Here is a 14,198-nt window from a genome sequence, read left to right on the forward strand (position 1 = left end):
TATTTTCGTTATATTTTAACCTTTATAGTTTACGTCTTATTTTAGTGTTCCACATCATATAAAATTGATACAATTTTCTTTGAAAATGTTTTTTTTAAGAGTAAAAGTAAAAGATTTGAATAGTAAACGGGCCTAATGGGCAGGCCCATGGGATTTTCTTGTTGTCCATACCCGCCAATTAACTTGGCGGGTTGGGCTTGGCCCACCCTCTTAATTTTTCGGGTAAAAAATACTTGTCCAAGCTAAAGTAATAAGCGGGCTGGACGGGCGGGTCTAATGAGCGGGATGATCCATGAACAACTATAGTATTGGATATAAATTATAGATTTTTCCACACTAAAATCAGGCTATATGTACATCAAAAACTGCTAAGATTAGGGGTGCGGATATATATATCCCCACTCTCGAGTTCAAACGCATGCATGGGAAGGGGTCGAACTCCTGATCTCATATATGATTAAAGGATGAAGTGAGTAATCAGCACACTAAATCCATTTAGTTATAAGACATCGTTTTATGGGCTTTAGTTAGTTCCATGGCGAGTTGGGAGTTTATCTTTCAAGTACGGAGTATCATTTTCCTTACAAGAGTATGGTGGCGTACACTATAAGGCATTGATTTATGGGACCGTCCATGGCGAATATAAAATTATCTAAACGTCAAATAATAATAATAATAATAATAATAATAATAAATGTCCATCAAGCAATTTTGTTATGATTGCAACTGATTCACCGGTAGCACTGTTAATTTAGATGTACATATACATGTACATATATTTGATTTAATCTAACACGCATTTTTATACTTGTTTTGCATGGACCAACGAGAAAATAATTTCTCACCGGACATTCCAGCTCCAACAATAATGACCCTTGGAGTTGATAAACCAGAAACTAGAGCTACAAAGAGTGTTATTAAGCATAATAAAATTCCTAATATCTTCATATTTTCAACCCTCATAATTATATTATTCTCACTTATTAAATCTACAAAATAATACTCCCTCCTATTCATTCATTTTGTCCCTTTTTCCTTATCGAAGCTAGTCGGATTTTTGTCCCTCTTATCTTTTTTGGTAACTTTTGTATAGTCCAAATTTAATTACATGTGGGGTAGAGTGGAATAAAGTGTTTTGTGTGATCTAAAATCATTTTCTTAATTCTTGTGCAAAATAAAAAAGGGACAAAATGAATGAATAGGAGGGAGTATTATATTATTTCTACTTTGTTATTTGTCATGTCCAAAGATTATAGTGATAACTTCCTTTTATAGGCTGTTTGAGGGGGTGTGGGACCTGAATATTGAATACTAGATCTATGCTAGGGTTTGTGTTGCAAAAATATGAAAACGTGCATAAATGAATGGAAATCTAATCCTTTACTCTCAAATTCATTTAACACCAGACATTCATCATCCGATGGGCTAGCCCCCTTATCGTATCATTCATATTAATTTTCAGCTGAAAGAGTTGACTTGAACTAAAGTAAACTTAATGAAGCTAACTGAACTAAATTGAATGAAGCTAAACTGAACTCAATTGAATAAAACTGAACGGAACTGAAATTAAGTCTAATTAGAAGAACATGGCCTTATAATTATCCTTAAACATAATAGTGTTAAACTGGTTTGATTGTTGTCGGGGGAAGTGGTGATTGACCCCCATAACTTTGTGCAATTGTGAAATTAACCCCCACAACTTTCAATTGGAGTAATTTGGCCCCATAACTTACATAATAAGTGAAATTAAACCCCTTTATCAAAATCTCACGAGAAATTCACTTTATCATATCAAAAAAAGTAAAAATGGTTATGTTTTTATGAAAAATACAAAATAAAAGTTTACAAAAACGAAATAAAAAAAATAGCATAAATTAGATAGAAAAAATTAAAAATACTTTACAAAAATCAAACAATTTATTATTTTTATATAAAGTACATATTTTTCAACAATGTTTTACAATTTTTGTAAAAAAATTTCAATTGCAAAATATTTTTTCAACTTTTTTTTACATACGTATGTAATTCGGTATGATTTTTGTTAAAAAAAAAAATAATTAACAATTTTATGTGAATTTTTTTGAAATGTTGAAAAATAGAAAAATCTGAATATTTTTTTGTCCTTTTATTATATTTTTTGTCATGAAAATATTTTATTCCGACTTCTGATTTTGACACATCTACCTAACAAAATAGTTTGCAATTGAATTTTTTTTACAAAAATTGTAAAAAAAAGTTGAAAAACCTGTACTTTATATAAAAATAATAAATTGTTTGATTTTTGTAAAGTATTTTAATTTTTTTTATCTAATTATGCTTTTTTTAAGAGAAAATTGTTGATTACAGCCTTTTATAAACCTCATTTTGAAAATTACAGCCTTATATAATTTTTTTTTGAAAATTACATCCAAAATATTACTTTTCTTCTAAAATTGCACCAACTTGAGGTTTTTGGTGATTTTTGATGATGTTTTTTTATGATGTACCCTTTATTATTTGAGAGCCTACTTACCCAAATTTCTTACCTCTCCTTAACACAAACCAATTAATCACCCCAAACATCATAAAAATTCACCGGAAAACTCAAGTTGGTGCAATTTTAGAAGAAAAGTAATATTTTGGATGTAATTTTCAAAAAAAATTATATAAGGCTGTAATTTTCAAAATGAGGTTTATAAAAGGCTGTAATCAACAATTTTCTCTTTTTTTAATTTATTTTTGTAAACTTTTATTTTGTATTTTTCATAAAAACATTAACTATTTTCACTTTTTTGATATGATAAATTGAATTTCTCGTGAGATTTTGATAAAGGGGTTTAATTTCACTTATTATGTAAGTTATGAGGCCAAATCACTCTAATTGAAAGTTATGGGGATTAATTTCACAATTGCTCAAAGTTATGGGGGTCAATTGGTTTATACCATAGTTTTGACAAAAAAAAAAAAAAAAATTTAACAGGTTCATTTTTTAGAGGATAGTGTTAGGGCGTCACTGGGTGATCAAGTATTTTGCAACTAAGTGATTAGGAAAGATTTTAATTGCAAAATCATATCATAAATTTCCTAAATAATCTGTGGAATTGGTAGAGGTGGCAATAATTGACACGACCCGAAAACACGACACGAACCAGACACGAAGTTAGCGGGTTAGGGTTAAGATGTTGTGACCCATTTAAGTAATTTGGTTGACACGGACACGATACGAAACTTAAATGGGTCGGGTTAGGGTTGAACACTTTCGACACGAACCCGACACGCGAATAACCATTTACTTAAAAGTGTCATAATATATTTGGGTTGAATCAATAACCCAACCAAACAACTTAAAAATAAGCATTTTCATTCATCTTTTTTGGGATAATATGGCTATAAAACTTAGTTTATTTTATTATTTTATTGGGTTAAACGGGTTAAGTGGGTTAAAAATGACCTGCTAAAAGATAAATGGGTTAAACAGATCGGGTTGGGTTATAGAAAAATTAAATGTGTTGGGTTACGGTTGAGACAAATGACCCGTTTATGTAATTGGGTCGGGTTAGGGTTGGAGTAGTTGTGACCCGTTTAAAGTTGACATGAACACGACACGACCCGATCTGTTTGCCAGGTCTAGGAATTTATTACCCCCTTGTCTTCCTCCTCGTTTTGATTGTCATCTTTTCCAAATTCCAATAGTCTGTTATCTGTAATATGATTAGCAATTTAGCGTAACCGATTTTCCTTCTTGGATAGTGATAGGGCGCCACTTCTTACATTTTCCTTCTTACATACTCGTGTATCTTACATACTCCGTAAACACGAGTATGTATGCTTATATTGAATTTCTTTTGGTCGAATATGATTATTTAGCGTATTGCATGTTGGGAATGAACTATTATCGATTATATAGACATTTCAAGGTATTAGTAAGTTTACACTCGGGCCCAAGTAACTCGTGAATACCATAAGTTATACTATAAGACTATTTATGGTACGATCTTGTTATATTTGCAAAACTATATTATTAGTAAGTTTTATTTGTCGTGCGGTCGTGCCCATAGACACTATTGTGGTACTCTCCTTTTATAGCGTAACTCGTAAATACCATAAGTTATACTATAAGACTATTTATGGTACGATCTTGTTATATTTTCAAAACTATATTATTAGTAATTTTTATTTGTCGTGCGGTCGTGCCCATAGACACTATTGTATTTGTGGTACTCTCCTTTTATAGCGTTTTTTAGTGAGTGTGGGATCCAGGGGGCATCTAAGGCCACGGGCGGCGGAACCGAGCCTCCGGTTTTGGCCACCGAATTTACAAGCTTTATTGATGAAATTTAATATAAATCTCAGCATATATTACACTCATACATTTATATTTGGGAGCCTCATTTTTTTGTGATGCACCGAGCCTCCATTTATTTTAAGACACCTCTAAAAGGGCCTGAATACCAACCCAACCTTAAACCTTAGGGCTTGAAAAAATTGAAAACGTACATGAATTATAAACAAACAAAACCTCACACATACGAGATCATTTAACACCAGAAATTCATTATCCTGTGATCTGGTTTTCGACGTATCACACATCAACACCTCACGTACTCCTGTTACAATAATTGCCCTAATAATGTACAAATGCAGGAGTGTCCGACACTCGGGCCCAAGTAACTCGTGAATATCGTAAATTACACTATAAAATCGTTGTATAATGCAATAATTTTAAAAATAACTATTTTATACTCCGTAGTTTTGATCATTTTATTTATATTCAACCTATAAAATAGTCACTCATTATTGTAAAATGATCATTTTTCATCCATCGCACCATAAAATGATCTCACCCAGTAACTATCAAATTATCAATGATTGTCCCCCTCTTTTTATTCGCATTTTGAGGCGTGCGTTCACCCCGTGGGCCGATTCGAAAGGATGACGATCGCCACCACCCCAAATCATTTTGGGATTAAGACTCTGATGTTGTTTGTTTGTTTGATTGTCCCACAATTACCTTGGATTCATTTTATATCAAGGACATGTCACATTGAATGTATAGGAGATTTTTGCAATTTTAATTATTAGATGGTTTGCGCATAGTTTGTATGTGATAGGATACAGACATCTCCAATAACGAGTCCAAATTTTATTCATAAACGAAGGAACAAACGATAGAAACTACAACACACATTATCCTTGCAAGAACATCATTAGGATCAAACATACTTCAATTCGAAACACGACATCACTAATTTTCGAATGCATGTTCTGTAATATTCATGTTGATATTGCCCTTGCATACTTTTCTCTTTAGGCAGCTGATCACATCGTTTGCAGTCTCAGCACCTACATTATTGTACACATCGACCACGTACACCAGTTAAAATTACGTTAACAGCCGATCTCAAACTTGTCGTAAATGATTATATAATTGACATAATAAAATAATTGTAGAGAGTTAAACCTGCAAAGTATGCTCCATCCGCATATCCAAAGAGTTGTGCATGAGTGTGCTCCCCTGTAAAGTACAGACTCCCAATCGGGGCCTGCGCGAGTTAAAATTTGATTATGTAGATCCTCAGGGCCGTCTCGGTATTTTGGGGGGCCCCTGTGCAAACTCTAGATATGGGGCCCACATAAATGCGGCTACTAAGTCTTGAACCTGAGATCTCTTGTCTAGAAACCTAATTACTATTCACCAAGACACTATTTTTAATTGGGGGCCCTGTGCAGTCGCTCGGCCCGCACGGGCCCAAAGACGGCCTTGTAGATCCTGTTTGGTATTTAGTAGATTATTATTAGCAGAAGCAAATTACGTACCCTTAAATGGTTATGCTTCTCTTCAGTATAACCAGCAGGCCAGTTAGAGAAGGTACCCTTGTAAAACCTGTCTGAGTTCCATCTAGGAATCATAATATCAGTTGCATCTGGAATGTTTTTTCCAAATATTTTACGAAGAACTTCCATGGCTTCAGCTTTAGTCTTTGAATCTGGTTGTTGCTCAATTCTTATTGATTCTTGGTCCGCCACTGTCACAAACATTATGTTGGATCCTGGGTACTCGTTATCTAATTGCTGCATTTACATCATAATTCATAAACATTTTAATAAGTCACCATTTTACGAAGTATGAAATCTTTTTCGACATATTTATGGACGTGACACGTTATGTTTCATGAATTAAAAGTGGGTCCATGTTACCTTTGAAGTGGATGAGAGGGAATATTATTATTACTGTACCTGCCAAATAGCATAGTAACCGCGCCTTTGATGGACATAGAAGAAAAACTCTGTTCCGGGTCCTGTAGGCCAGAATCTCCTTGGGAACTTGAGGAAAATCTTAGTGTATATACCCAGACTAAATTCATCAATGGCCCTTCTTTTCCATAGCTGTTTTTAGAGTGAACCCCGTTAAAATTAATACTCCGTATATGTCTACACATTTAACAGAAGTTGATGTCGAAAGATTAAGTAATAATGTTTACTTACCGGTAATTCAGGTTTAAATTTGATGAGATTGCTTTGAAGAACACCAACACTGGGTGAGATAATTGCAGTTTTGGCTTGGAATACTCTGCCATCTTCTGTTTTTAATGTCACTCCGGTATCAGAATATTCAATTTCCGTCACAACCTGTAGCGTTTTGTTCACAACATGTAATATTTAGAATATTATTTTATATCAACTTGACCATATACTCAAGCGGAGTTTTGAAAAACTGGTCTAAATGGCCAAAATGATATAATGCATGGAGCTCGTCTCCAGGCATTATGCCTGGAAACAGTCTCCAAGGCATTATATCAATTTGGCCAAATACCCAAATGAGCTGTTATGGCAAATAATTTGGTACCTTATTGTAGTAGAGCCTAGCGTCAATAACGCCGCCATTTTTATAAGCAAGGGCAATTTTGGCATATTCATGAACAATACTCTCGAAACCTCTTTCATCCGCAACAAAGTATTCACCTTCTCCATATAAAGTGTACTCTGGCCTTGGTAATACATGTTTTAAGCTTGTTATTCTTGGTGATTCTGCTTGTTCCCCATCGAATGAATAGAAATCGATCATTCTCTCTAGTGCTGTTTTCGGCTCCCTGTCAGTTAACATTTACTACTTAGGTTTTGTATTACATGGTCCTACTACCAGACATACAGTTAGAGGTGGCAATCGGGTCAGTCGGGTCGGGTTTGGGTCGGGTCACATCGGGTTGGGTCATATCGGGTCAGCATACCCTTTTGGGTCGAGTCGGGTTCGGGTTGTTATCGGGTCGGGTCATTTCGGGTCAAATGATGTGTCGGGTCGGGTTTGGGTCGGGTCCGATAACTTAATCGCATTACTATAATTTTTTACCATTAAATTTAGTTTTTAACCTATTAATCTATTATTTGGTTTAATTAATCCATTACTAAGTCAAACATATCAATGTAAACACAAAATCACTTTCATTTTTATCAAAATTAAGCTTAATAATTGTCGGGTCATCAATTTAATCGGGTCAATATCGGGTCGGGTCTGGGTCTGGGTCGGGTCAATGATAATCGGGTCGTGTCAGGTTACGGGTCGTCATCGGGTCACAATATTTTCGGGTTCGGATCGGGTCGGGTTTGCTCGGGTTCGGGTCGGGTCAGACTTGCCAGCTTTACATACAGTTGGTTAGAGACTTACATATTATTTAAACGTTCAGCTGCCAAGAGGGACATATCGTCGTCAACATCTTTGTTAGCGCTAAGCTTCTCGGCAAATTCAGTGCCGAATTCTTCATTACTCTCTGTCTTGTTTAATGCTGCTTCAACTTCCTCTTTTGAGTATTTTCCACCCCTAATTCATGAACGATATACACGATAATAAAATTAGTCACGATTCTAATCTAATTAGTTGATGAAATTACTAGTTTAGACCCGTGTAATAAATGCACGGTATATAGAGTGTTTTATTTTCCTTTTTAATAAATTAAAATTTACAATTAATTAAGAGAATTGAGTAAAATGTTGAAATATATTTCAAACAAAATATTTTTTATACTATAAAGCTAATGATTTCAATTTTTATTTTCTCTTAATTTTTTTGTCACGAAAGTAATAATAGCGATTTACAGTTTTGTTTTATATCTAATATTAGTCAAATCATTTTCAAATAATAGCATTAATTAATAAAATATTTAGCAAATAATAGTTTTATATAAAATAAATTATATTTATATTTTAATTAAGTGATTATAGTTTAGAGTTTAATTTAGTGAAATAATATAATTTGATAAAAAGATTATTTTTTTTAAAAAAAAGAATAATTTAATGATATAAAATATAACTAGTAGTTTCCTTATTTAGTGAATGTAATAAATTTTAATTTGTTTCCTTATTTAATAAGATTTTTTTTCGGAGGGAAAAATTGAGAATACACCTATTCATTTAGTAAATTTGAGATGTTTTCAGTATGAACATGACAAATAGTTTTAGGAGGGTGTATTTGTTAAGCAAAAAAACCTATAAGGTTCGAGTTAGATTACTAATTCCTAGTTTGATCGTTGTTGTTTTTGTCATTGTTGTTAAGTTATTAACAGTGGCGGACCCAGGGTTCTTACGATGGGGGTGCACTTTTCAAATGAGTCGATAAAATTGAAGCGACCACAACGAGGGCCGATCCCCGTATGCTGGAGGGACGACCAGAAAGTATGATGTACCGGTCTCACGAGAGACCGTCTCCCACTAATTTAGTGGGAGACATAATAGGGAAAAAAGAAATTTAGTGGATCCCTCACCCCATCATATGAGAGGTCTCTCAATAATGCTATTGAGATACCGTCTCTCCGAAGTTTTTGTGAAGTATAATATATACAACGAAAATGATTTGAATCATAAAATGTAAAATTCAAAGTGACATGAAAATAAACTGACCCAAGAAATGAGTCGATAAAATTGAAGCGACCACAACGAGGGCCGATCCCCGTATGCTGGAGGGACGACCAGAAAGTATGATGTACCGGTCTCATGAGAGACCGTCTCCCACTAATTTAGTGGGAGACATAATAGGGAAAAAAGAAATTTAGTGGATCCCTCACCCCATCATGTGAGATGTCTCTCAATAACGCTATTGAGATACCGTCTCTCCGAAGTTTTTGTGAAGTAGAATATATACAACGAAAATGATTTGAATCATAAAATGTAAAATTCAAAGTGACATGAAAATAAACTGACCCAAGTTCACTTTAAGAACAAATTTTTCAATAAAAAAACTAGCACGAAATTATTATAATAGATCAAATTTCACTTGCAATATACCACTGAATTTAAAAATGAGGATCTAAAAATGGGTCAATAATCACAAATACATTAACTGTTCGCCAGCGCAACTCTTGGGAGATTGGGAGCATGATTAAAAAAGGGTACGGGGAAAGGGTAGCCCTGGGGTTTGATCCCACAACATTCAGTTCACAAGTACTTGTTTTACCCACTGTGCCACAGATAGAGTAGTGAAATATAAAGCGCGCAACTTCTATACATACTGTTCTTACTGATTTTTTTTTTTAAAAAAAATTAAAAGCCGAGGGTGCGCACGTGGGGTGCTGTGCGCACACCCCGGTCCGCCCCTGGTTATTAAGCATAAAAAAAACGGACTAGTAAGTTAGTTCACGTTTAGAAACTTTTTTTGTGAAGGAGTTATGTCTACTATCCTCGTTTAAAAGTTGTTCAAAACCCTAAGCATTGGAAATGTTGAACTATTACTCTAGGGTAAAATTTTCGGTACTCAAAACTATGGATTATTTAAAGGTTAGGGTTAGATTAGATAACGACTAACTCTTGTTTGTAGGTGTTTAAGGAAATATTGCTAAAGTCGGAGTAGTAGTTCTTGAGATTGATTCTCTTGGCAATTTCAAACATCGGATTTTTTTCGGGACCTCCGACACCATGAAGCCAATTTGCACCCTTCTCGACGGTGTGACCTCCGAATTGTGTCTTATGAATACGACCACCAATTCTATCTGTTGCCTCTAGAATTAAGTAGTCATATATCCCTGCTTCTTGAAGTTGCTTTGCTGCAGAAATTCCTGAATTTTTATGCATAAGTCAAATTATTAATAGGTGATTAGTGTATATCAATTGATAAGTATGACTGAGGGAGTCACACTAGTAGTACGTAGTATATCAAATGATATGATATTAGATTATTAGGGCAACCATGCAAGTACTATTTGAGGCAGGCCAGGCCGGGCTAGGCTGGGCTGTGGGAGATATAACTCGGGCCGAGCCCGTGTTCTGTTTTACGCGGACCAAGGGCGGGACGCACTGACAGGCCTTACCAATTTATTTATTTTATTAAAATGGTGGGCCAATGGTGGGCCAGGCTGCAAATTTAGAACCCAGGGCAGGGGCAGGGCGGGCCAAATTGCCTCAAATAACGGGCCAATGGCGGGGCAGGTCGAGTCAGCCCATGCTAATGGCCAGCTCTACTTGTGAGTTGTGACATCCTAGTGTTTTGCCTGTCTGTAATCTCAAGTATACAATAAAAATAATGAATGCCCGTCAAGCATTTTTGTTACTATTGCAACCTAATTTTCCATTAGTATTACTAATTTAGATATTTATATATGGAGTGTATGTAAATATACTTGATTTAATCTAACACACATTATACCGAATTATACTGAGCTAGCTTTACATTAACTATGAGAAAAGAATTTCTCACCGGACATTCCAGCTCCAACAATAATGACACTGGCCGGAGTTGCACTAGAAACTAAAGCTACAAACAGTGTTATGCATAATAAAACTAACAATATCTTCATATTTTGACCTTAATAAAATTTCTCACTTGTTAAATCTACAAAATAGATTACTACTTTAATTGTTATGCCTAAAGACTAGAGTGATACTTTCCATTTATAGTCCATTTCATGAAGTGTGGGACCCGAATAGTGAATACCAGATTTTTGCTAGGGTTTGCAAAAATTTAAAGAGTTAGTCGCTCTTAAGACACTAAAATATTCGTCTTAACACTAAAACAGATTAAATGTCACCACACGTTAGCATAAAAGACAAATATGTTGTTTTTTTCCTATATATTTTTCTTTTATCTTATCCCTATTACTATATCGTCTTAAATTTAAGACAATACACCTCAATAAGAATTTGTGAAATTTAAAACGGATACACACATCTTAAATAAGAAACCATGAAGTTTAATGTTAGAGTGCAAATCCATATCTCACGTCGATAATGTATTATGGACAGTAAACACCAGTACACCAGACGACCCAATAATAAATGGGTTTTGATATATACAACCCATTGGGTTGTATTTAAGGAACTAAATATGGAAAGAATTTGTAAAAATATGCATTAATTACATTGGATTGTGCATAATTTGGTCTTGAATTCCTAACTTAATACCAAATATAGAAGAAATTAAATGCTTAAATACAACCCATTTGGGTTGTATATACCGCACAACGGTTAAAAACGTGCCGCATTATTGGAAATCTAAGCCTTTACTCTTTCTTCAAGTCATTTAACACCAAACATTTATTATTGGTTCGACTAGTTTGCCGTGTATCTCATCTTCTGAATAATTGAAAATTGAAGACATGTCAAATATCCAAATGTAGGACCCGAAAAGTAATGAATACTCGATCAGATTTTAAGTTGTAGGATTGTAAGGTTTTTCTATAAACTTGTCAATAATGATCGCACCACAGTTATATTAGATTGTTCATTTAGTTTCCCACGAGGACGAGTTTGATTGAGTGGAGTGACATTTATTGGAAATTATCCTATATTTTAATGGTGTGTTTGGGAACAAAGATTGTATTCTCAAATTAAGATTTGGATTAATTTGCATGTTTGGCAAACCTATTAGATTTGGATTTCCAAATCCCTACCAAATCCAAGTAAGGCTAATATAAACTCATTTGAAATCCACACTCTAATCCCCTCATTTCAAATCTTTATTTCACTTTGCTAAATTTAAAATGATTTATTTCAAATTAAATTCTTGTTGCCAAACACTCCCTAAAAGGAATTGAAATTAAGTTAAAGAAAAATACAACAAATTCTCCATTTAACAAAAAAATTAAGAGAAAATTCCAACTTATACCAATAGTTTTGTGAATCTTTGTTAAAAAGATTTATCGATTTGGATTGGAATCAATACTAATTGTCAAAATAGCGTTATGTATGTGTCATGTGTGTCTCACATTAATAACAGAAGAGAGTTTACCATGAGCTAAGGGGCTACTAGTCCATTTATGACCAATTGGTATTAAAGTGGGACCTTCTTGAACTTATAAAAAAAATTCTTTCACCTTCATTTGGATACGGCTCAAACCCGTTTACATGATTCATTAACAATGTAAAGTTGAGAAAGCAAAATCTATCAAGAACCCCTCCCTAATACCACAACACCATCCACCACTCTAGAGTCCAGTCATCACCGGAGTTCTTCTCCATTTCGCCTCCTTATGCACCACCTTACCCACCCCCACATTCTAACACTTCTCCACCACCACCCTCACATCCTTAACGCCTCAACCATCACCGCCTTCATCACCCCAGGCATTCCTCTCCCAAACACTGGTCCAACTCAATATATAGGATGGACGCGTCGTTGCCATGCTTTAAACCCGTTGTCTGGCGAAATTTACGCTATTATAGATGGAATTGAGTATGCGGTTAAGTCCAAGAGTACTTTTGTTATCAGCTCTGATTGTCAAGTTGCCGTTAATCTTATTTGTTCCACTACCATCCCATTGTGCCCTCTTGCTAACATTATCATGGAGTGCAGGGAACAATTAAGAGCCTCCGATCCCCATTTTTGAAGATCCAATTCGGAGGAAGATTAACCAACTTAGTTGCTGATTCACTCGCCCGCTTCTCGCTTCATGATCAATCATCAAACAATGAAAACTTCCGATGGACTACTGCACCAAGCTTTGTTGATTCATTTTGTAAAATTGACTCCACTATTGTAGCATTATCCCCTAATGACCATAATACATGTCAAAAAAAAAAAATGACTGAAACAGAAGAAAATAGTTAATTATCACTAATGACCATAATACATGTAATTAATTTCCATCAAATGTTAAATTTTATGAATATCTCTCCCTCAATCTAATTTATCCTTGATATTAATGTTGTTTCCAATGTACAAATAAATTAGATCATGTTCTTTTCGGCTTAATTTCAACTCTCGTTCAACCCACTTTAACCTTTTCTTTTTAGTTCAGTTCTCAGCAAATTTTAATTCAGCTCCATTCAGCCTAAAAGAAAAGATATTTAGTAATTATTCAATCAAATTGCAACGTGAACATTTAATATCACAAAGTGATAGAAGTTAAGTTTCACCTAAATTAGTTGTATACTTGTATACATGGTCACCTAAATGTTAGGACCACGATAATTTATGAATATTGAGACTACTTGCGCGCTAATAAAGGAAAACTACACAATGCCATACGATAAGATCATGTAAGATCGTAAGCCATATTATGTCGTGCCTTATGAATTACGGGCGTCCACAATTATATTTATTTGATTCATTTAATATCAATGATAAATCTAGTTGAGTGTCGGGATATTTAGGGGTCGTACCAGCGATGGTGAGGCTCGTTGCACTAGCGAAGGTGGTAGGGCGGAGGTCCGACTGCATGAGAATGGTGGCAAAAGAGGGTTGGCTATAATAGCCTATAGGTTAGATTTCATTTCAACGCTCGATATTGTTAACGGGTGGTTAGGACTTAGGAATTAGGATACATGTGTTTTTTCAAGTACATGAAATTCATCCTAGGTAAGAAATTATAATGTTGCTACTTTTCTGGCATCATTATTTTTTCAAAATAAAGTTTTAAATTTTATATTAAATAAAATTTTAAATTTTATATTAAATGGATAAATATAATCGAAATTAACGTTGTTAAGAGGGACTTATTTATTTATAAATGTCATATAATAAATTATCGTTATTTCGCCGGTTTTGAATCTGGTTTAAATCGGTTCGAGTTTATTCTGGTTGATCCTAAATAACTAGATATTTGATACTCCATCATATCCACACCAAACTACTCATTCACTTTTTAAAGTAAAACTTGTTAAATATTGACCTTGATTATATATGGTCAGTTTTAAAATTTTGTATATAAATTGGCATATTTACGTGTGTTATAAAAAGAGGTTTCGTAAAATTACATTCAACAAAAAAAAGTATATATTAAAACGTGGTCAAAGTA

At 34.2% G+C, this 14,198-nt stretch overlaps 1 protein-coding gene across 1 annotated transcript; it reads right to left on the reverse strand.

Annotated features, from left to right (window-relative positions):
• Positions 1-5,072: 5,072 nt before the first annotated feature.
• Positions 5,073-10,805, reverse strand: LOC141652628 (polyamine oxidase 1-like). Its single transcript, XM_074460172.1, has 9 exons — positions 10,661-10,805; positions 9,773-10,022; positions 7,643-7,795; positions 6,827-7,070; positions 6,466-6,609; positions 6,217-6,366; positions 5,797-6,051; positions 5,441-5,522; positions 5,073-5,322 (listed from the first exon to the last, which is right to left on the reverse strand). Exons 1-9 carry the CDS (start codon positions 10,758-10,760, stop codon positions 5,225-5,227), a joined length of 1,476 nt encoding a protein of 491 aa, XP_074316273.1. The 5' UTR covers positions 10,761-10,805; the 3' UTR covers positions 5,073-5,224.
• Positions 10,806-14,198: the final 3,393 nt, after the last annotated feature.

This window comes from Silene latifolia, chromosome 4, assembly GCF_048544455.1.
Source record: "Silene latifolia isolate original U9 population chromosome 4, ASM4854445v1, whole genome shotgun sequence".
NCBI lineage: Eukaryota > Viridiplantae > Streptophyta > Magnoliopsida > Caryophyllales > Caryophyllaceae > Silene > Silene latifolia.